The sequence below is a fragment of the Anas acuta genome, chromosome 2 (assembly GCF_963932015.1).
Source record: "Anas acuta chromosome 2, bAnaAcu1.1, whole genome shotgun sequence".
Classification (NCBI taxonomy): domain Eukaryota; kingdom Metazoa; phylum Chordata; class Aves; order Anseriformes; family Anatidae; genus Anas; species Anas acuta.
This window is the reverse complement of record NC_088980.1, coordinates 10,886,886-10,909,118: the sequence shown is the minus strand read 5'-3', so window position 1 is coordinate 10,909,118 and position 22,233 is coordinate 10,886,886. Positions and strand designations below refer to the sequence as shown.

Sequence of the window (22,233 nt, the reverse complement as noted above, 5' to 3'; positions counted from 1 at the left end):
ATTAACTTTCAGATGGGAGCCACCCTCCTTGTCCCAGTCAGGCTGAGTTATGAGGCTCAACTAGATGGGAGTCCTACAAAGAAATTTCTGTGCTCCCTAAGGACAGGCCCTTGAGGTATTTGCTCCCTTGAGTCTATTTTTAATTTCATCATGTCTTTTTCAAGGGAACAGAATATTAGCTTTTTAGTGGAATAGGACAATAAGGTTTGGCTCTACTGGTGAATTTTGAAAGAAGATGCGGCATAGAATACCTTAACGATAAATGGAGAAATTCCAGTTATATTTCCATGGAGGGGCTGGAGAATACTGTAATGTGTACCAAGACACCTGTTGGTGTTCCAGGTCTGTTTCAGTCTTGGAGGCTGGGAATTGATAAAACAAGGTGGCAGGTTACCTTTCTGAGAAGTATTTGTTAAAAATTCTTCCACTTCCTTTCCTAAAAGCCATACTTCTTTCTTTCTTCCTCTTGGAGTTTGCTGTGAGTCTAGCCATACACATACAGGAAAGTCTTCCCAAAAAATGGCATTTTCATTCTTCTACTTTTTTTAAAGATAGCATGTACTTTGTATTTGATTTTTACAGATAGTGTATTCTGAAGCATATTTTGCTTTGTTTTCTTCATTGTGGGATATACAGAAAGTTCTGGCTGAATATGGGGGGACACTTCTTTACTGTGAGGATGACAGAGCACTGGCACAGGTTGCCCAGAGGGGCTGTGGAGTCTCCTCTGGAGATATTCCAAACCCACCTGGATGCCATCCTGCACAATGCTCTAGCTGATCCTGCTCAGCAGGAGGGATGGACTAGATGATCTTCAGAGGTCCCTTCCAACCTCAGCCATTCTGTGATTCCATGATCTAATGGACCACTAAACACTGATTCATTAAAAAGTCATTGACCTAGAGTACATTTACTGCTTCGGCAGTAGAAGAAAAAGTGCTGCTTTCCCATACTGCAGCCTTAGAGTGCATTTCACAACAGAAACAACTGCTTTGGAGGGAAAAATGCTTAATGAATATATGGAAAATTTGTAGCAAGCCTTTTAAATTCTGCAGACCTAGCTGCAGTATGCTATAAGAGATGTATATGAGAGATGTACGTAAGAGACGTAGCTCCCTAAGTGCTTTCCATCCATGTTTTCTTTCTCTCCTTCTCTTGCCAGCCTTTGCAGGAGGACAGACAGGGCTTTTGCTCTCCCACGCACTGACAGCTATTTGCCATGAATAATTCAGCAGTGGGTGCCATGCTGGTGGTTACCCCTGGGAACTGGGCTCTGTCACCTTTGTGACCCACTCCAGCTTTACTAGCCTCAGGCACTCCTTTGGCTCCTGTTGTCAGCAGTCTGTGGCTGTATGAATGCTGAATGACTCGGGTGTGGGAAGGAGAGCTCAGAAAAACAGTAAAAGCATCCTATATTTATATAATGATCCCTCCCTAACTTTGTTAGAGATGCAATATCCTTACAAATGGCTGTATTCAATAGCTCTTAATATACTGCTTCAAGTCTCACATATCCTCCTGAAGATTTTATATCCTAGAAGCATCTGTTTGCAGATGATGAGCTTATTTATGTGAAGAGTCTTGTGCAGCCCAGCCAGGGTTCCCAGTGAGCCTCCTGTGAGAAGGGTGGTCCCTCTCCAGTGACTTCAGGTGCACGTGGCACTGCAGCACATTGCACTACTGCCTTTTCTTCAGACTGTTCATCTGTGGTTTTAATTCCACTAAAGAAGTGTCTCCACATGTTGAACATCTTGCACTGGAAATGTCTCTGGTAGTAGGTAAGGAGAGGGAACTTCTTGCACATTCTTCCCCAAAAATGCAGGGTGCCCGCTCCCTGAGTCAGCTGGTGGTGTGAATCCTGAAGCTTGTAGCAAGATAAGGAGCCTTATCAGGGAGGACTTGATTTCAGAAATTTCACTTTTCAAAATGCTGTGTAAATGAAGGATATAACATTGCATGGGGGAAGATAAAATCATTTCCATCGTTTGTTAACAATAAATAGGGTAATTCTATTCCATGAAAAAATTTTAAGGTCACAAATGTGTTAGAATTAAAGTTTTCCCTATGTGTGGGGTCTCTGTTTCCCAGTTAGAACTGGGAAGACAAAAGATTACAAAATAGGAAAAGCGCTTTGTATCAAACAGAGTCATCAGCTCACAACTGTGATTATGAAAAGTGCCATAAAAACAATTAGCAATAAACAACGTGTCGTGGGAGGCTTGTAATCTAAATAAAAAGATAAAAGCTAAGAGCAGCATTATGCCTGTGTTTGCAGATATGAACCTGAAGCACAGAGAAACGCGATGTTTTGCCTGCTGGGGCATGACAGGTGTGAGATAGAGCCAGGGGGCAGATGGGATTCTTCAGTCCCAGTCCACTGCACTGACTTTAAATAGTTGTGCATTACGCTTTACACAATCTATGAAGTTAAACAAATTGAATGTGATGCCCGTATAATAAAATCTGAACATTTTTCAGTACCTTAAAGCTAAAAACAGACATAAATATGAAATTTATTTTTGCATATTCCCATAGCCATTTATGATAAAATTACTATTACTTTTTTTTTTATCTCCAAAATTTAGAATGCTCATTTCCTGAACCTGAGTTCCTACCTCATTCTGCTTTACAGCTTTATATTCATTACATTCATACATTTGTTGCTTTACAGCTTTTTGCATTGTCTTAGGTCCTTGTGTAACCTTTTCTGCTTCTTTATTCAGCCATCTGAAGGATAGGAACTGGTTTGCTTTTGACCTCAGGGAGTTTGGGACATGAAGTACAATTTAAATTTACAGTGAAGAAAGTCTTTACAATAATGGAAGTGCATTAGTGCCAATTTTTAACTGAACTTGTTGATTATAAAATTAACAGGGTTAAAGTATGTCCTAGACATACAGAAGATTTAATGGTTGTTCATCTTGTTGGATAAGGTTTGCCTAAACCCCAAAACACCCCTTTTCACTCTCTGTTGTCTTTTATCTGTTATCTGAATTTGTCATGCAATGAGAAGAAAAGTGCTTTGAGGAAACCAGATGATGCAGGGAAAGTCTTCTTCATTATCTAGATTTTCCCTTCAGCCAAAGTGTTCAGCAGTGCCATCTTCCTACTTCTCTGATCAGGCTATTTGAACACGGTATTTCATCTTGAAAGGCAGAGCTTATCTTCTTCTTGGATCGATATTTTCATTTTAGGGTAGAATGAGCTCATTGACGTGTGAATTCTGGAATAGTTTGTGTAAAAAATATGTTATTGTTTGCAAAAAGAGAAGATGCACTGAAAGTCTTGAGTGTCGAAGACTTCTTTTAGGTAGTGGTCTGAAAGGTGTTGATAATGGCATTAATACAGGGCCATTTAAATCACAGCTGGGTTATGGGATATAGCTACACAAAAGTGCATGCCCTCTGACATCAAATGCCTTAAAATTAGGTTTCGGTTAAAATTTCTGATGAAATAAGAGGTTTTTTTCCACCAGGAAAGACCATTTTGTTGAAATTGGAAAAGTCAGTTTTGACAGACCTTTTACAACTTAAGAAAAAAAAGGTAAAATTTTCAAAATGGTCAAAATACCCTCCTTTAACTTTTGAATTTTTGCTCATGATGATTGTTAAAACATTTTTAGTTTGGAGACTTAACTTAAAAGAAAATACTGAAAAACTAAACACAAGTAACCTCTTTTTTTGACCTGCAGCATTTTTTTCAGCTTCAGTTTACAACTCGGCTTCATGTTTCACCTCTTTGTTCCAGTTCAGTACATAAAAATTTCTAAACATCAATTTCTTGCATGATAAGAAAATATCCACTTTTTCCCCACAACCTCAATTTCTAAGATAAGATGACGATCAGCAAGAAATTTTAAGGAATAAGGCTGGAATGAAACCAAGGAGCCCATCAGCTGTGTCTTCCTGCCACAGAAAGGCTGTGGCCAAGGAAAGGGCCTAGGAGACACATATCAATATTTTTATATATTCAGTGTATTTTCAGTATGTGTTAGGCTGTACTTAAATCGTATCGTATCTGGTTTCCTTTAGTTTTTGTTGCTGAAATTTTTCAAGCATGACAACATTCCAAGTCAGCTACTGAAAAAAAAGTAAAATACCTGCAGAATAGGTAATGTTAAAGAAACCAAAAAGCTGGACTGCCAAGCTGGCATGGCTGCAAGGCAGCATGGTGTGAGAACAGACCACTCGAGGTAAGAGGGAGAAGACAAATTAAGGGTTGGTAGGCTAGGCAGGGAGATGAGATCTGGTGGTGATGGAAGATGCTGTGCTACTGCACGAGGCTGGAGAACAGCAGATGTTGGCACACTGGCAAGGAGGTGGAGGGCAGTTACTATGGCTTGACTTGTGGGAATGGCTCTAAAGGAGAGATAAAAGTTCAAGATGTGGGGTTTTGCCAAGTGTTAGTTTGGAAGGCAAGCTCCATAGCTGAAATATTTAACAAGAAAAGTGGAAAAATCTTTCGAACTGTATGTGGGGAGCCAGTTAGAAATACCAAGAGGAAGATAGAAAAAGTTCATGCCAAACAGGGCAATAAAAAGGTTCTTGAGTATAAAATACATTCAGCTGAGAAGTAAACTCTGAGGGGAAGTGGAAGAAGCCCTATCATTCGAAATACTGAAACCGGAGTAGACAAAGCGCTTAAAAGTGCACTGCAGGGAACAGTCTTTTTTTGGCAGGGAGCGAGACTTGGATGACCTAATCGTTTCTTTCCATCTCTATTAGAATCACAGAGCCCGAAGTCTCTCTCAGTGCAGTAACACAGCCCTGCTTGAAGGTTTTCCCAGTTTTGGCATCGTGTTGTTGGTTACTACCACGCTGCGCACTCCAGACTCCTGATTCGCAAAGCACTCTTTAATAGCTCTGCTGACAAACTCGTTGATTAAAGAGAATACCAATAAGCTGTGAAGCGTATTTTGGAGAACTTTTGTCACCAGATAGAAAACAAAATTTGCAGCTTTATGTAAATAGTTAGGCAGACAGACATTGTTACTGTATATCTGTATCCCCTTCATTACACGATTATTACAGTGCCAGTTGGTTATAGCTTGCCAGTTTTCATTCTGAAGTCAGATTTCAGTCCTAGTTTTCTATAGTAAGAGTCGAGGAGATGAAATCCATCCAATATATTAAATTGAACAAGAAAAAAACCTAAGCACATATTAATGTTATAGCTGCCTTTCATATTAAATCCCATTAGCTGGGCTTTGAAACATAAGAAGCTTTCTCAACTGCACATCGCTGGTTACAGGTTCTTATTTTTTAGAAAAAAGGACTAATTCTTAGGTAGCAGAGAAGAAAATTTTAATAATTACACTCTCTCCTACCCTACTGTATAAATACAACGGATTCAGTGTGCATCATCATTGCTTATAGCTTTGTAACAGTCCAATGATTCTTAAACATCTTTTGCCTCTCCTCCCCAGTGAGACATTTAGGTGGGAGAGAAAGCCCCGTGTTTTCCCTGCATTTGGTCACTCATTTATGTTTTCCCTCTCAGCTTGGCTGCAAACCACCAGAAGGTGCAAAACTAGCTTTCAAGCCCAAGGGCAGCATTTTCATCCCATCCACTTGATTTTTGGGCTCTTTGCCCAGGCTGGCTCTGCTGCCATCTTCTCTTCTGCCCTTCCCAGCGTGACTTGAAGGCAGTAGGAAGCAGTGGGAAGGCTCTACACTCACTTTGTAAGAGACTTTTTTCACCAGCTGGAGCACTGCAGAGAAACGGGACTTGCCCTTCCTGCAGCTCTGATGCCTGGGAGCACATCACGATTATTTGTGAACTCTAAATTTTGAGAAGCGGTGTCATAAGGAGCCCTGAGTTCCTTTGCCAGCATCACCTGTGTGATTCAGAGGTGGTATTTCTCCTGGGTCTGCCTCTTGCCCAGCAGGCAGGCTTGGTGCTGCTCGGGAGGGAGGGGAGGTGAAGAAGTTCTCAGTCATCTCTGCTGTCTGTTTGTCAGCGCAAAAATGGAAATCTCCAGGGAGAGGAGTGGGAACAATTGAATTATTTTAAGATGAGACGGAGCAAAACTAATTTTAAAAAACTATTGCATAATGTCCATAATTTATTCACAGTACTAGTCCCCATAGAGTTAGTAAGACTATTATGCACTTAAAATTAAGTATGCACATAGGAGACAGTAACATCAGAATCTAATGTTGCACTTCTATTTTTTTTGAATCTCTCTGTGGCAAAATATCTTTTATTATTTCAGAGCTGTTAGAGGTTTAACAGCATGCTCCCAAATGTATTGTGAGCTTAGCCAAAGCTTTTTAAAATGGAGTCTGAGTTCTTGAGCACTACCAGAGCCCTAGCAGAAAACCTCCAAGAAATGCTTCTATGTTTAGTGCACTGCTGTGATATTTCTGTGGGGATATGAGGAGGAAAGCACATAGTGGGAGAGTTTTAACAGAATTGGAAACTGAGAAATTGCACCTTCTGGATCTTCATGTGCTAAAATTCAGACGAGGTTAAAGGAAATAGCTGGAGAAGGGAGCTAGAAGAGTGTGCTAGCAATAACAACAAGGTGGGAGGCACAGATGCTGAAAGGACAGGGGAAAGGGATGGTCAGAATTATGAATGTTGATTCATTTCCAGTAGTCACTCACTGGTTTTTAAATGTATAGCTTTGTTATACATGCTTTATTGTATGTGATTCCTACAAGGCCCGTAATTCAGCAGCACATTGTTGATGCCAGAAAGGGAGCAAAGGCCAGCAGAATCCCTACAAAACTGGGCAGCCCTGAGATATACTTTTCCTGCCCCAGAGTGTTTTTGCTCCTGCTATCAAAATGGAATTATTTTTAAATATTATTAAATGTTATATTTTAAATATTTTTTAATGTTTTAAATATTGTATTAAAAATATTTTTTTAAAAAAATTATTTGAATCTCAAATTCAAATAAAATATTCCCTGACGTTGGTTACACTGTCCTTTTTACCACTTCATATGGCTGTGGTTTTTTTTTTGTTGTTGTTTTTTAATTGTTTCTTTTTTAAGACCAAATCTATTTGTCAAATCTTGGTAAATAATGAACGAGGTAACTCTGTTAAAGGAGGTACCAAGTGTCTGGAATGGTGACTAGTTCTTCTGGGAACAGCCACCTTTCTGTAACTACAGATCTGAAAACCAGAGATGTCAGTTGCTTGAAAGAGTTCAGTTAAAGGTGTTTTTTTTTTTCTGCACTTATAGAGATTTTACAGAAAAAATATATATACAAAGGCAGAAATGTAGGCATTAATTAACAACTGCTTCTTGCAATATTTCATTTTTTTCCAACATGCATTGAGTTATTTTCAAACCATTTGTTGCATACTCCCAAACACCTATGATTTGGCTGGCCTTTTGAACAGGATTTCAAGTGTGCCTTATGTAGATGTGCGTTTTATAGGGTAGCATGACTTAAGCCATGCATGTACACCTTACAGTGGAGCTCCTGGGTTTCTGCTGACCCACAGGAGCCCAACAGCTTCTGGCTCCAGCTGGGACTTTTGTCGGCAGAGCATGGAAGGGGGTCCATGCGTGCACCTTCAGGAGAGCAGGTCAGGCTGCAGCTGCCTAACCATGCCTGCTCCAGGCAGCACCCCTTGTAGGGCACTTTGCATCCATTTCATCTCAAAATTAGTTAGAAAAGTGTTCTGAAATTGCTGGGAACTTGGGTTGTTGCTGGGAACTCATGTTTTTAGTGGGAGAAACTGTTCACAGTGATGTGCCCTGCCCCATCCATCAAGGCTGAGAGACTTCCCAGCACTACAGATAAAACACTGTTCACTGTTCCTGCCTTGACCTTGACAATCACAGCTTTTAGATAACTTCTGGAGCAAAGAAATAGTAAAAAAAGAAAAAAAAAGGAAAAAAAAAAGAAGAAGAAAAAAAAAAAGAACATCTTTCTCCATCTCCTTTATGTTTAGGGGCTGAAATTGCTAAAGCTTCTTCCCCATAGGGACCTTTAGCCGAGGTCTCTGTGTCTCATCCCTCCTTCCCCAAACGGAGTGCTGCAGTACTCCAGCTATAAAAAGGTAGCAAAACAGTCCAAAAAAGATCTATCCTGACTGCTCCTAACTGAGTACAGGTTTGTGATCACATTAACTGGATCCAGTTTTCCACACATCTACTCCTAGCTATGCCTGCCTGTGCCCTGTCTTCTACTGACATTTCTTCTTATTTTTTTTTTTTTTTAATTTCTTATTTTTTTGGTTTGATTTGGTTTTGGTATCTCAGGCTTTTTTTTCTTTATATTCAGACAGTTGAGGGGAGGAAAGGGGTAAGAACTGCTCATTTGATGGAAGCACAGATTTAGAGCCATTAAGCAGATTATGAAAACGTGCAGGAGTGGGAAGTTTAAGGTTTCATGGGCTGCTAGAGCTTTCAGGTTACCTCCCTGAGGATACAGAAATGCCTGGATGTTACCAAAAACTTCTTTGCCATCTCCTGGCTGAGCCGATCAGCCATTTTAGGACCTTACAGACTCTTTCATTCTAACCTGCTGAGTATTTTTCTAATGTTAAATGAGGAATTTCCTTCCAGACCATCCTGCCACCCCAGGAGAGCTGCCGTTGCCGTTCCTTTAGTGGGGAAATGAGTTACCTAAGAAAGGAAGAGAGCAGACCAGAGAGTCACACCCAGAAAGGGTCTGACCTCGACAGTACTAACATTTTTCATTTGATATTTTATTTTTTTGTTAATAAAATCTTTATCAAACACAGACAATTGAAAATAATTATAAGAGTGCTAAAGCAGACTTCATGCTGAAGCCTGGTTATGAGCTATTTAGGAATGACTTTGATTTTAACTATTAGCTACCCATGGAATGTGGTTGCTCACTCAGCTCGCATGCTTTTGTTTCTGTGCCCTGACTTTTATGATGTTCTTGTGGGAAATCAATACTTCAGATCCCTTTTGTTGTGAATAATTTTCTGCTTGGAATGCCATTTACAAAAGTCTATCAAAAATAAATATAAGGCACCAATTACATTGGAAGACTTTAATATATAGGCAAATGTTCATGCACATCTTTTTTTCATTATTTTCCCAGCCATAAGTCTTGACTAAGATTAAATATTGGGCCTGAGTATGTTCTAGAGGATATAAGCTTCATCTGTTCCAAAAATAGCATTAATCTCTGCAGCCATCAACCCTTCCTTTTAGAAATAAATGTTAATGGAAATCAAATAAATGCAGCCATGTATTATGCATATTATTTTTACATGTGTTTTACAGAGTTCGTTTAGTAGAAAGAGGATCTCCACATAGTTTGCCCCTGATGGAGTCAGGAAAAGTAAGTACTGAAAGGAGATTTAAACATCTCTTTCACGGTAAATATTTTCAGTGAATTTCCATTTCTTTTCCTTCTTTAAATGAATGTAGTGTTCAGAAAGGCTTTATCAACTGTGCAGACTTTTCTTTGCTGCTGGAGTTGCAGCCCAGTGGCAGTAACTGATTTATTACAGCTCTCCCAAACCCTGCATCTCACTCCACAAACAGGCAACGAGTGCACCACTAGTACAGGCAGTTCTGTCGATGCGGATCCATCTCCACTGAGAACCGGTCTGAGACTGTCATTGTTTCACTTGTTTACTCACAGATGGCTGCTGACCATCTGCAGAGGGACCCGGCGTGGTGGGCAGTATCGTTGTGGGGACAGGCTGTCCCTTTTCTATTTTAGGGTTTAACATCTGTCCACCTCTGTAGCCCGTTACATGAAGTCACTGGCAAGAGCCTTGTTCTTAAGAGAGCACATGGTGCCTCCAGGGCTTTCTTTTTGTTTCAGACTAAAGTTTCATGTGAACAGGGCTTTTTTTTCTATTCTGGTACGTACTGTCAGAAAGAATTGGAGCCATTTGTTAGGATTTTTGTGTTGTAGATGAACGTTTGATTTCTAAGAAGTTTTTAATGATGGAAGAGCTTTTACAAAGGGGTTTTGTAGCCTTTCCCAAATATCTCAAAATTTATTATATTGATTGGCTATTTTAGTGTTTTATTCTGTATGTCTACTTTAATTTTTTAGGGATGTCTTCTAGTTTCTTATAAAATGTTTTTGTTTGTTTTTGGTGAGGAAGTTAGCACATGATTGCACAAGTATCTGCTTTCTCATTGCTTCATGCTTTCTTTCAATAGATCCTGCCAGGAGTACGTATCATTATTGCTAATCCAGAAACAAAGGGACCCTTAGGAGATTCTCATCTTGGTGAGGTGAGTCATGAAAACTTCACCTTTGTGTACTTGGAACTAAATTGCAGGGATAAAGCTGTCAGCATGTATGCTAGTGGTTTACTGTAATACATCTTATTAAATGCCGGGTTAAAAAATTGTGAATGATGAAGACCTTTATAGTATATGAAGTGTGTAGCACGATATTCATACCATTATTAAAATTATTAGGAACATACTTGATAAATACTAATAACAACTTGTCTATTAAAGAATTTGAAAAAAATCGGCTTTCTCTAACTACATTTTCTACTTCATGCTTGACTAATTCCGATGAAAACTTACATGAAAAAATAAGTTTATTGATTAGTCTAATTTCAGCTAGATGGGTTTCTAGTGTTATTCTCTTTATAATCACTGTGCTTCAGTGCACTGAAGTGCTCTCATTAGCTGAGTTGAGCAAGGCTATATGTTTTTCCAATTTATTTTATGTTTCTAGAAAGAGAAAAAAAAAACTTAAAATGTTATTTTCAATGAGCAATTAAAGTTCTAATTAACAAAATGAAGGATTTGCTTAGTCATAATTAAGATTACAATCTGATTTGTGAGATTCATTTGGAAGATTTCATTGCTATGAATTAGGAATATTTCCATGATACCTTAAGTTCGACGAAATGAATCCTTCTCCATACGTAAAGGTGCCTGGCCATTCACTACCTTTAAAATAATTTCAATCCTATTTCTAATGTTGTAAACAATCCCACTGCACCAGTGCTGTTGGAGGTACCTGTCTGTCTGGTATTCGTGAAGGATGCCCTGCTGGAGCAAATTCACTGAACCAGACACGGGAAACTATGCAAAGAGTGCTGTGTCCAAAGGAGTTTCTGAAAATTGCCATAGCCCAAGCAGAGCTCAGAGCTAGCACAGTTCAAGGGGGCTGTGCAGGTCTGGGGCTGGAGGGCTGCAAGGAGGGTGTCCCTGTAGCTGTGGCTGCTGTGGCCCCTCCAAGCGGCGTGGCTCAGATCTACACTCCGACTTCAATGAGGTCAGATTTGGGTCATGACCATGCCTGTAAATGGGTCAGAAACAGTTAAAAGGCATTATCTGCTGTTATGTGTATTATCTAGCTATGACTAAAAATATTTGCATCAAGAATTTTCAATAATGCTTCGTTCTGGAAAGCTACTTTAATTAATACCAGTATAATTGCTTTTAACTTAGATATGGGTTCACAGCACTCACAATGCCAGTGGGTATTTTACCATATATGGAGACGAATCTTTGCAATCGGATCACTTCAATTCAAGACTCAGCTTTGGAGACACACAGACTATTTGGGCTCGAACTGGCTATCTGGGGTTCCTGCGAAGAACAGAGCTCACAGATGCAAACGGAGGTGAGAGGTTTCTCCTCATCTACCAAGGGTTTGTGCACATAATTTGGATTAGTTTCAGGCTGGCACTGTGTCTCTTGGCTTGCACTATCTGACATGTTCAGTCTGTGAAGCCCTCAGAACTACAAAAAAAGCCTTAGTTAAACAATCAGAAAATAAAACAAATGACATTTTTTCTTGCTGAAACAGTTGCTTTTCCTTTTCCATACCTTGGGTACTACAAAGTCCCTCCACCAGTGACTATTTGCAACTGTTAATGTGCCCAGTGCTTCAGAATTTGTTCTTGCAGTCATATCCACAGCCATGCGTTCATGTACACAAAGCCCTGGTGTGCGTCTGGGCCCTGTCCTGACTCCAACAACCACCTTCTTCCTCTGTTATAAACTTATTTACAGAAATTGCCTGTTTCTTGAATATCTCTGTCTTTAGAACTGCCAGGGAAGGTTACTGAAACATAGTGCGAGCAGTAGCCTGCAGGAGAAGCTATGGGGCATTTGGAACATACAGGATTTCACTCTGTCTCCTTCTGACATCCCTTATCTTGTGTGCACATGGAAGCAACCAAGCACCGCCAGGCACACAGCAGGACTGAAAGTCTCTACTCGGGAGCACGTTACTTGAGGATGGCTTTTTGCCGAGCACAGTTGTGTAGCCTTTTTGTGTTTTGTACTGATAGCCCACCCTTGGGAAAATGCAGGAGTCTCTGACAGTGCAGCACCTAAAGCATGTAAAGTGCTTAAATCTTCTCATGGAAGTTGCAAAATATCTGTTCTGCTCCCACTTCTGGCTTCCTGTGCAGAAAGTGATCTGCCCTGTATTGCTGGTAGAAGTAATACGGCCATTACATTACCACTGTGCAACTGTCTGAGTTAACATAAAAAGAATTAGTTATCCGCTTTTAAGTCTATTAGCAAATATTATTTCCTTTATGTATGACGTGCAGAAGTTTATTATCAACCTGATATCTTTTTAAAAGTCTCCTTTCAGCCTCATTTATTTCTTTAGTCAATAAAAATTCATACAAGAGAATTATTCTTCAGAGCTTGCCATCTGTCTTAATGAGCAATTTGCTGGATAGCACATAGCAAGTATTTCTTGCTTCTTGATGCAAACCTTTGTAGCACACCTTAACCATCAGAACTGACCTTCTCAAAGCTACTGGAACAACATATTCCATACTGTTAGGGTCAAGTCCATCCTTTCTCTTTCAAAAAAAAAAAAAAAGAAAAAAGAAAGAGAGAGAGAGAGAAACAAGAAGTCTGTTGTCTACTTAGGGCTGCCTTAAAAAAAGAATGAGTCTTTTCTATATCCATCTTCAAGACAAAAGGAATTTGTTTCACTGTATTTGGATAAAGAGTTCCACCTTTCTTTGTCACATGGGAATAGTGTTTCTGCATTCCTCTTTTTTTTTTTCTGCTTTCTGCTGCATTTCAGCAATGCAAATTGCTTATTAGTTTGGAAATTACTTAGGTGTTTCATAAATTTGAGGGTAATTTATAAAAATAACTTATGTTACTTGCTTATTAATGTGAACATTTTTGTAATCTAGTGTTCTAGAGAACAGAATAATTATTTTTTTTTCCCCTTACAAACAGAACGCCATGATGCACTTTATGTTGTGGGTGCATTAGATGAAGCCATGGAGTTACGAGGGATGAGATATCATCCGATCGATATTGAGACCTCTGTAATTAGAGCACACAAGAGCATCACAGAATGGTAAGGATTATATAACAGCACGGTTCTTATATAAAGCTGAAATATCTATAATGTCTGGGGTTTTGCTTGGATATTGCAATTGATCCAGGAAATGGTCTGTCAGGATGGTCACAGGATTTATAACTCAGTGGTAAATGCATCTTTAGGATGAAACTTTTCATTAGAAAATTTAATCAGGAAGGACTGTTTTCTGTTATCATTCAATTTGTTTCCTTTTTTTTGTGTGTTTTTAAGTATGAGTGAAAGGTTAAACTCTTAATTTGAGAGAACCAAGCTGCTTTCAGGTAGGTCAGTAGCTGTTTCTTGGAGTTTGAGATTTATATTCTAACCAGGAAAAAAAGACTCAAGCTTTAAGAGTGTTGTTATTAGAAGGAGTAAGCAAGCAAACATTGTAAATAAATGAACACACTAATAAACTTTATTAGTGAACACACTGTTACTTTTGAATTAGTTATTAATAAATCAAGCAATGGAAATTGAAGCAGTAAATCAATGAGTTAATAGTGATGTTGTCTTAATCAACATATCACATCATCAAACGCACACAGCAGGTAATCATTTCTTAAGGCCATCTCGAGAACAATTTGCTTTTCATTATTCTTGCATCAGAAGACCGAATCAGGTAGTTGTTTTGTTTTGATCTAACCTCAGCTCAGCCTTCTCCTTTCAACCAAAAAAAATGTCATAGCAGGTAGAGCAATTCAGCTAGTATGAGATATGACTCCCCATTTTTCTCTTCTGTCCTGTCTGCAAGGTGTGGCCTGCAGCAGTAGACTTACTAAGGAAGCCTAAGGACCATACCGGTTTCTACAGTCACAATGCTTTGCTTTTTTCTTCAATATCTGTTACAATTAAGGTAGTTAACTGCTCGTCTGACTGTAACTGAGTTTTTACCTGATTGCAGGCTCCCTCAATCATTGCCACTGGTGACACAGTCTTGTGCTGGCTAACCATTACGTGGGGTAGAGGATACTGGGTCCTCATACAGACCAGTAGGAACGCTTAAAGGATACTGAGAAATGCTCCTTTCATACGTGTCATATTCTTATTATCAGTGTATAGAATGATGTCCAGGGACAACTCTTAAGATGGCCATGGATTCATAAATCCATGTGTTCTGCAGTACCTGTTTGTCAGAGATTTGTGTGTCCTCAAAGTGTGAGCTCATGGGCAGTGAATGAAGGTGCCATATACTGCCAAAATGGTCATCATTGGTTTCAGTGGCAAAAAAGTTTTAAATTATATTCTTTTTCTCAAGACCGCTGGGAGCTCTTTGGGGATACCTTTCCATCCTTCTCCTCTATTACTGTGAAAGTCCTGAGTGGGATAGGACCAACCCAAGAAGGGTTGGGATAAGCTGGGAGGACCAAGGAGAAGGACCGCTGGACTTCTGCAAGAAGATTGAAGTAAATGCAAATGCTTCTTAGTACCTTAACTCTTCCCAGTAGCTGGGTGATAAGGTACAAGACACATGAACAAGATTTCGGAAAACATTATATGATGCTATTACTCCCCTTTGCTCAAAGGCAAACATTTAAAGTCTTTAGGGTTGTCTTTTCCTCAGGGAGGAGAAGTTTCTGGTGAGGTAGATTTTTCTGATGTGGTCCTTGCAGAAAATGGGCATGCAGATGTTCAAAGCAACATCTGGCTTGCTTACAGTGCCCAACCTCTTCCTACCCAGTGGTCCACCTAATCATTCCCACAAGTCACCAACATAAAGTTTTCCTTTATAGTCATTGTCCTGACTGTCCTTGACTTTTCTCACTCAACTTCTCCTGGATATCCTCTTGTCCTTGGGAAAGACTCCTTGACAAAATAATAGACAGTAAAATCTTTCCTTGTATATTTACCTTGTATATGCTTTTCTTTGGTTTCTTTCTTCTTGTTGGAGGCCGCTGTTGTTTATGTTACAATGACCCATTAAGGATTTAACTTAATGGCATTGATACCGATTGCAAACAAAAGCTACTGGCTATGTCCAGTCCATAAATTGTAAAAACGGCTTCAAAGAAACATGCTCATTTTGTAACATTTACCACTAGTGAAGAAAGCAGGGACTTGTTGACTGATATGTGATCCCGCTGTGCAGCTTCTGTTATTGAGGATCTGTAAAGGTCATTTACAATTATTCTTTTTTTCTTAAAAAATTTTAGCAGCACAAAATCAGCAACCTCTGACTTCAGACCTCCTGTGTCTCAATATGTAACGAGCAACAGAACGGCACACAGTACATTTTCATTGTGATGTATAAGTGCACCAAACATTTTGGAAACTGTTTTTAATAATGCAGAGTACCTTGAGAAATACCGTGTGTGTGTGTAATTCAATTAGAGCGCATTGTTGGCTCCTGTTAGCTCCAAAGCCTTGAAGGAGGAGCAGTACATACTTTCCTTGAATTTGCTAGGAAGTGGTTTTCTCTCTGTGCATAATGACAAGTAGGTAGAGCTACACAAGATATTTGGAGAAGGAAATTACTATGGGCCTATATTTCTGGAGGTATTTCAACAAATTCCTTGCTTTTCCCTGCTAGTTAGTGGGATAGACGAAGCAGGAGGGGCCGTTCCCAGCTCACTGCACTGGCTGTGTTGCATCTGTTGGTTGTGACTGTGATTTCTTGGGAAAATGCTGCCTAGGTTTGTTTCTTTATTCATTTGTTTTCTCAGGGCTAGAAGTTTAATATATTCATAAGTGATACATGCTGGCCAGTATAAATTCATTTTAACTGGTGGGAACGTAAAGGATGATCTTTTTTTTTTTTTTTTTTGTATTTACAATGGTTACCATTGAGTTGGAATCATGGCATATGAAATTTTTATTTAATTTCATTAACAAGTTTCAAAATGAATTGAGACCCTCTTAGGAGTGCCAGTGATGCTAGGAATTACGAGCAGCTTCATGAAGGTTTGGGGTATCAGTCTGCTGGACTCAGACAAACCAGCTTCTCCCAAGCTGTGTTTTAGGGGCATTGCTTTTAAGGTTTTCCATGAACAGTTTTCCCAAATAACGAGCTAACAGTAGGTTTAAGGCATGGTTTCAACCGCTATCTAATATTTTAATAAAACCTCCCAGGCTTTTTTGTTAAAATGTATTTAGCATTAACTTAGATGCTTGTGCAGCTCACTGAAACTTCTGTGAAAACAAGATTACAAAATAAAATTCATTTCATAGCAGTACTAAGTCCAAAGGAGCCTGCACAACCTTTCTCTGAGTACACATTAGTTTTCCAGATCAATAAACACATAAGCCCATAAGAATTCTGTCAAACAATACTTTTGCAGAATCTGAAAATGAAATATGCTTGTTTAATAATAAGTACTTTTTCTCCTAAAGTCTGCTAAGCATCAACTTGGAACACATTTTCATAGCTTACTTTTGGGCAAAGGTGCGTTTCCAAAGCACATGGATATTCAGAATTGTAGTAGATCAAAAGAGTGCACTTCAGTCTCAGCCCGGTGTTGACCTTAGTGTAAGCAGCTCTTTTTTGAAGTTAGCTTACATACATAACATGTTCAAGCTTTCAGATACTTTTGCTCAAGATAGTTATTGAAAATTATCCCCTGATCTTACAAGGTAAATGACGACAGGGTTTGATATGAGTTACAGGTAAATGAGGATGGACTACAGGGTTTGATATAAGAGTGACATGTAGAATATAATTATTTATGCTACAGAATAAGGTAGAGCAAGAAATAACCATGGTCTGTGTCTTAAACACGTGCAAAGAAGAATGAGACTGCTCTTTGTGGATTCTCAGCCCTGCTGACCTCCTGCGAGGCTGTGGAGAAATGAGAGGAGTGGGGAGGGATGGAGGGAAGACTGCACCAGGCTTTTGTGCCCTTCCAGCCTCTCTGTGTGAAGGACAAAGACTATTCCTTAGCTAGAAAGATACCAGGCAACAGAAACCAAAATTTACCTGCTTTGGTTCAAAGGCTTAGCCAGAATTTTGGGGTCACTCAAAGCTTGTTCAGTGCAGACACCGGTGATGATGGTGTTTCTTTGACCATCCCACCTGTTCCTAAGGAACGTGAAAACTCCCGTCCCTGTAAACCCGACAGAACTAAACCACAACCAAAATAAAGCAGATGGTTTCTGTGTAAACCAAGTGGTCCAGAAAAATCAGAGCTCTTTTGTACCGAGCTCTGACCTGCCTGGACCACTGCCAACCTGCTGCAGAAGGCAGGGAGCACACCGGCCTGGCACCAGGAGCACAAACGCCCCCTCCCCAGCTCCCGGGGAGCTCTGCGCAGCCTGCAGTGTGCCGTGCAGATGCTCCTAGAGCTCTGCACCCCTCTCCTAGGCAGAGTTTATCCAAAAGGTCTTCCAGGCTGGGCTGTGTGCCTTACGGTGCTTTATCACCGCCTTCTCTTCTGACCTCCTTTGCTCCCCTGGGCCGCTCTTCAGAAAAAACCTCGAGGAAACGCCTCCACCCACACGTCGCATGCCTGCGTGAGCACGGCAGCGCTGTGACAGCTCCCGGGCTTCAGAGGGAACTGCAGGACTTCTTACTGCCTCCCTACACAACGGGCAAGGATTAGACTCGAGGTTCTGTCAAGCTTAGCTCACATCTTTATACTGCAGCGATACTGAACTGAGAGCTACTGGGGCTCATTTTCCGCCCTGCCTGCAGACACGTTCCCTCCTGACACTTCGGCCTTGGGCCTCAGCGTGCAGAAGGAAGCAGCACGGTTGAAACAAGCAGTAAACAAGGTGGGATGAAATGGATTTTTTTTAAAAAAACAAGCAACTAATACTTCTTTTTCTTTGATTCCAGTGCGGTGTTTACCTGGACAAACTTACTGGTCGTTGTAGTTGAGCTGGATGGATCGGAGCAAGAAGCTTTGGACCTGGTTCCTTTGGTCACCAACGTGGTCCTGGAGGAACACTATCTGATTGTAGGGGTGGTGGTGGTGGTGGACATTGGTGTAATTCCTATCAACTCCCGTGGAGAGAAACAACGTATGCACCTACGAGATGGATTTTTGGCAGACCAGCTAGATCCCATCTATGTGGCCTACAACATGTAGTCTTGTACCTTAAAGCTTCCATGGACTTTACCATAGATGTATAAAATTTTTTGGTGTCCACTAAAAAAAAAATGTGCAGATAATATGCTGACACTCATCAGAACGGAACTGTTTCTATTTGGAACTTTTCAAAGCAGTCACGATTGGCAGGAAATAAAATGTGAAATGTTTTCTTTTACCACTAAATTTTAGAAAAGAAGGACTATGGGGTAAGGCCCTTCAGTTTGTTGGAGAAGCCCATTTTAAACATTTTTTTTTTTTTGCTTATTGGACAATACTGCTTTTTGAGTAAATGTGGCTTTGTATTTTACATTAAGTAAGCTGAAGTAGATTTTTTTTTTTTATTCTGCCCTCCAAATGGATTCTTTTAAAACAATTTACATACTAATACAAAGAGTTGTTTTCTTCATTTGTTTTAATATGTCGTAAAAGGATGATGAACACAAATCTGATACTAACGTAAGCCATTTTAGGTCCCACATCTTAGGAAACTATGTAGTGGTACGAGGAGAATTCCCAAAGTAGCACCTTTCAATTAGAAATCTAGCAGCTTTCTGTCAGAGATGCTGAAAGCACAAAGGCCAAAGAGCCTTTGCTGTTAGCGTTAGAATGGAAGAAATTTATAAATAAGGTGTATTTCGGCAATGAACTTGCAAATATCTTTGTACTAAACTAAAAAGATAAAATAAGTTAACTACTTCTTCTGTAATTATGTACAAAAACGTTTAATTTATTTTGATCTCTTTAGAAGTATAAAAGAGAAGAAACATTCAAGAATATTAAACTCTTGAAATGTTTGCTAATATAAAAACAAAGTGTTGTATTATCTTGAGTGGATAGTATCACATCAAATATATATATATGAAATATAAATTCACTAATGACAAAAGATTTTAAAGTTTAAAATGCAGTACTTGTCACTTGCATGGTGTCTCCCACTGTAGATAATCAAATGTTACTCACAAATTTTTTGAAAAAAAGCAATCCTGGATTGCTAAGTATCCCTGTCTAAAAGAATCCTCTAGATACCAGCAAGTGGAATTATTGCTGCCTTTAAGGCAGTGAATGAATTTAAGACTAAAAATGCACTACAATAATTTTTTTTTTCTTTGCCATGGAGGCAACAATAAATATTCGTGCTGGCATGTGCATACACTTGTTAGACTTAGAAAAGGCAGGTTGAGGAATAGCACTGTTGTCTAGCTGCAAAACTTTGTTGCACAATTTTTTCATTGTTTTAGTTGGTGTTTTTATTGCTATAAGGAAAACTTTTGGGGTTATTTGCACAGAGTTATCAATTTGCCTCTCAGCTAGGACACATAGCTCAGTGGCCAAGGCATCCAGTTTACATTTACAGAAAACGATTGTTTCGATGGTCTTTAATTTATTCCTTAACGGAGAGGAGCGTACAGTCACTACAACCAATTCAGCACAAATCGTGCATCTGCTAACTAGTCCCTAAGCCAATTAAAACATCAGAGGAACTGAACTGCCTGTTTTAAGATCCACAGTCCCAGGGTCTCCGACCTGAGGCTGTCAATGGGAGAAGAGTAGGAAAACATGCATCACAGCTGCCTTCATTTTACTACCTTTGGATAAAGGAGAGGTTTGATTTCCCACTTCTGCTGTCTTCCCGGCACCCCACACCCCTTTTTTAAAAAAACTTTCCCCTTTCTTCATGTGGTTGTAACTGAATTGACCCGGTTGCGGTCAAGAGTGGGATTTACCAGCTGCAGTCCAAGAATGCTTTTCTTATTGTCCAAAATTACGTTCATGTGCTGGCTCTCATTACCAGGTATGCATGACTAAGATTGTTGCAGGGCAAACATAATCACGTTTATATCACGTATAAGGGACATATTGTGTCTGCCTTTGCAGAATGCTGTACAAGAAGTGGACCCCTGCTAACGATAGTAGTTTTGTTTGGCTTCTGAGTCTCAATGCTGGTTGTTTAAAATCTTTTTAAAAGGTGGGGACATTTTAGTCTGCATGTACAGTACAGAGCATCTCACCACGTCAGACTTGTTTTATTTCAAATCATCTTTTCAGACTTCACTGTCCTGTGAATATCCCTATTCATGCTCTGAAGACCAATCCTAGATTTTGTCAACTTCATTTTCTGCTCCCTTTAAAAAGAATAAAATCTGTTTTTAATGGCAAGTCGCTGTAAGGTTTCAGACAAGATGTTGATTGATTACAAACATAATTGCAGTGTGTGAACTAACTTGTGAAGTCCTGCTATCGCTGATCTCAGTACTGCAAAACAAATTTAGCTGTCATTTAAAGCATCACTTTAACCTTCACGAAGTCAACTTTGCATTTGTAGAGAAAAAAAAGAACTGCAATGCAGTTGTGAAGCGCAGTTAATAACAGCTCTCTTCTGCAACCTGTCATCCGTGGTTGTTAAATTCTGAGTTAAGAGAAACGATAAACTGAGTTTCTGGTTTTGTTGTGCAAGCAAAAGGAAGGAAACATTTAAGCACCATCAGACTGAGCAATAAAGAAGGATTGTTCTGTATTAGAAATCGTACTGTAGATAAACCATTCATGAGAATGTATAAAATGTTTGTCTTGTGACCTTGTGCTTTTGAAGTCAGACAAAACCATGTAATCAACTCGATGCACATGCACAAAACAGAGGGTACACAATGAACATTTAAACACAAAACTAATCAAACAGGAGCAGATTCCTCATGGTGCTTGTTTATTATATATATTTAATCCTGCTTGACACTTTACCCAAGGGAAGACTGTCCCTTTTATCAGTTGAATGTTAGCAGCGTTATTTCATAGAGTGTGGTGACTGGTTAGAGAAATTCATGTAACTCAGCCAATCACAGTTTCAAACAAAAATTTTTATGTGCAAAGGACAGCAACCTTCTTGTATGTTAAACCACCAGTACGCTTTGTACATCTGTGATAACGCCTGTTTTATATTCAAATGAACAAATAAAAGCTTTTATTTTTGTTGCTCTGAAAATATCAGTTTCTTAATTAGTCATCTAAAATTGAGCTTCCTAGAGCTGCCTAAGCTCAGCGGAGGAACATTGAGAGCTATACTGTAATTTTATTTTGTTTACCTCTCTTGTTGCATAATTTATTAGTACAAATCATGATACTTTTAACAATGTTTAAATACTGGTGTGGGCATTTATTGCTGAAAGACTTTCATATGGCAACAAATGTTTTTGTGAAATGTTTTTTTAATTCTTTTTAATATATTCAAATATACTGTTCACATTTTTGCTGAAAGTGTAAAGATTATTGTAAGCTTGGTAACATTTTGTGAGAAGCAATAACAAGCATTAGTACTGTAAAACTCCTCAAATTTGTCACATCACTTTTGTTGCAAGGTCTTGCTACCGGCACGTTTCCAATCAGTCGCTGAAGTTACTGATCCAGGTGCTACGTCTCTGCTGCTGGAGCTCTCTGCCAGTGGAAATACATGGGGAACTGGCTTGTCACACATGGGCTTGAACCTCTGTATCAGTTCAGACGCTTTGGCTGGCCAGACAAAAACACAAGGAAATGTGATCCACTTATTTCCATTGGCCCTTTCCAAAACCAACCAAACAAACAATGATTTCAGGGCTTCTCTGGTTTGTAGCCAGTAGCAGCAGTGTCCACAGAGAACAGCTTTGGACCAAGCCCTGATTTTCAACATGTGATTTCAAAGGGTGAGGTTCGGAGTCCCTGTTTCTTGGGTAGCCCATCTGAAAAGCCGAGGCTATAAAATCCAAGCTCCAGTGGTCAAATTTCAGGCAGCAAGTCAAGGGAGGGAGGGGAGGACGGCTGGACAGCAAGTACTTAGTTCCTGATTCAATTTTATAAAGCGTTTTATTACAAAAAAACAAGGGCTTGATGTTTTTATGATGATGGTGATTAGTTTTTTTATAAGGTCAGAATGCTCTGAGTACACATTTTAGAAGTCATTTTGGCAAATGAT

The 22,233-nt window shown here is 39.4% G+C and overlaps 1 protein-coding gene across 6 annotated transcripts in view; it reads left to right on the top strand.

Annotated features, from left to right (window-relative positions):
- Nucleotides 1-21,609, top strand: part of DIP2C (disco interacting protein 2 homolog C) — a 311,434-nt gene extending 289,825 nt beyond the window's left edge. For all 6 annotated transcript variants that reach the window (XM_068673474.1, XM_068673473.1, XM_068673477.1 and 3 more), the window contains 5 exons: nt 9,222-9,279; nt 10,119-10,193; nt 11,373-11,547; nt 13,140-13,263; nt 18,035-21,609. In XM_068673474.1, the coding sequence (XP_068529575.1) occupies nt 9,222-9,279; nt 10,119-10,193; nt 11,373-11,547; nt 13,140-13,263; nt 18,035-18,287 (685 nt within the window). In that variant the 3' untranslated portion in view covers nt 18,288-21,609. The remainder of the gene's footprint in view (nt 1-9,221; nt 9,280-10,118; nt 10,194-11,372; nt 11,548-13,139; nt 13,264-18,034) is intronic.
- The last annotated feature ends 624 nt before the right edge of the window (nt 21,610-22,233 follow it).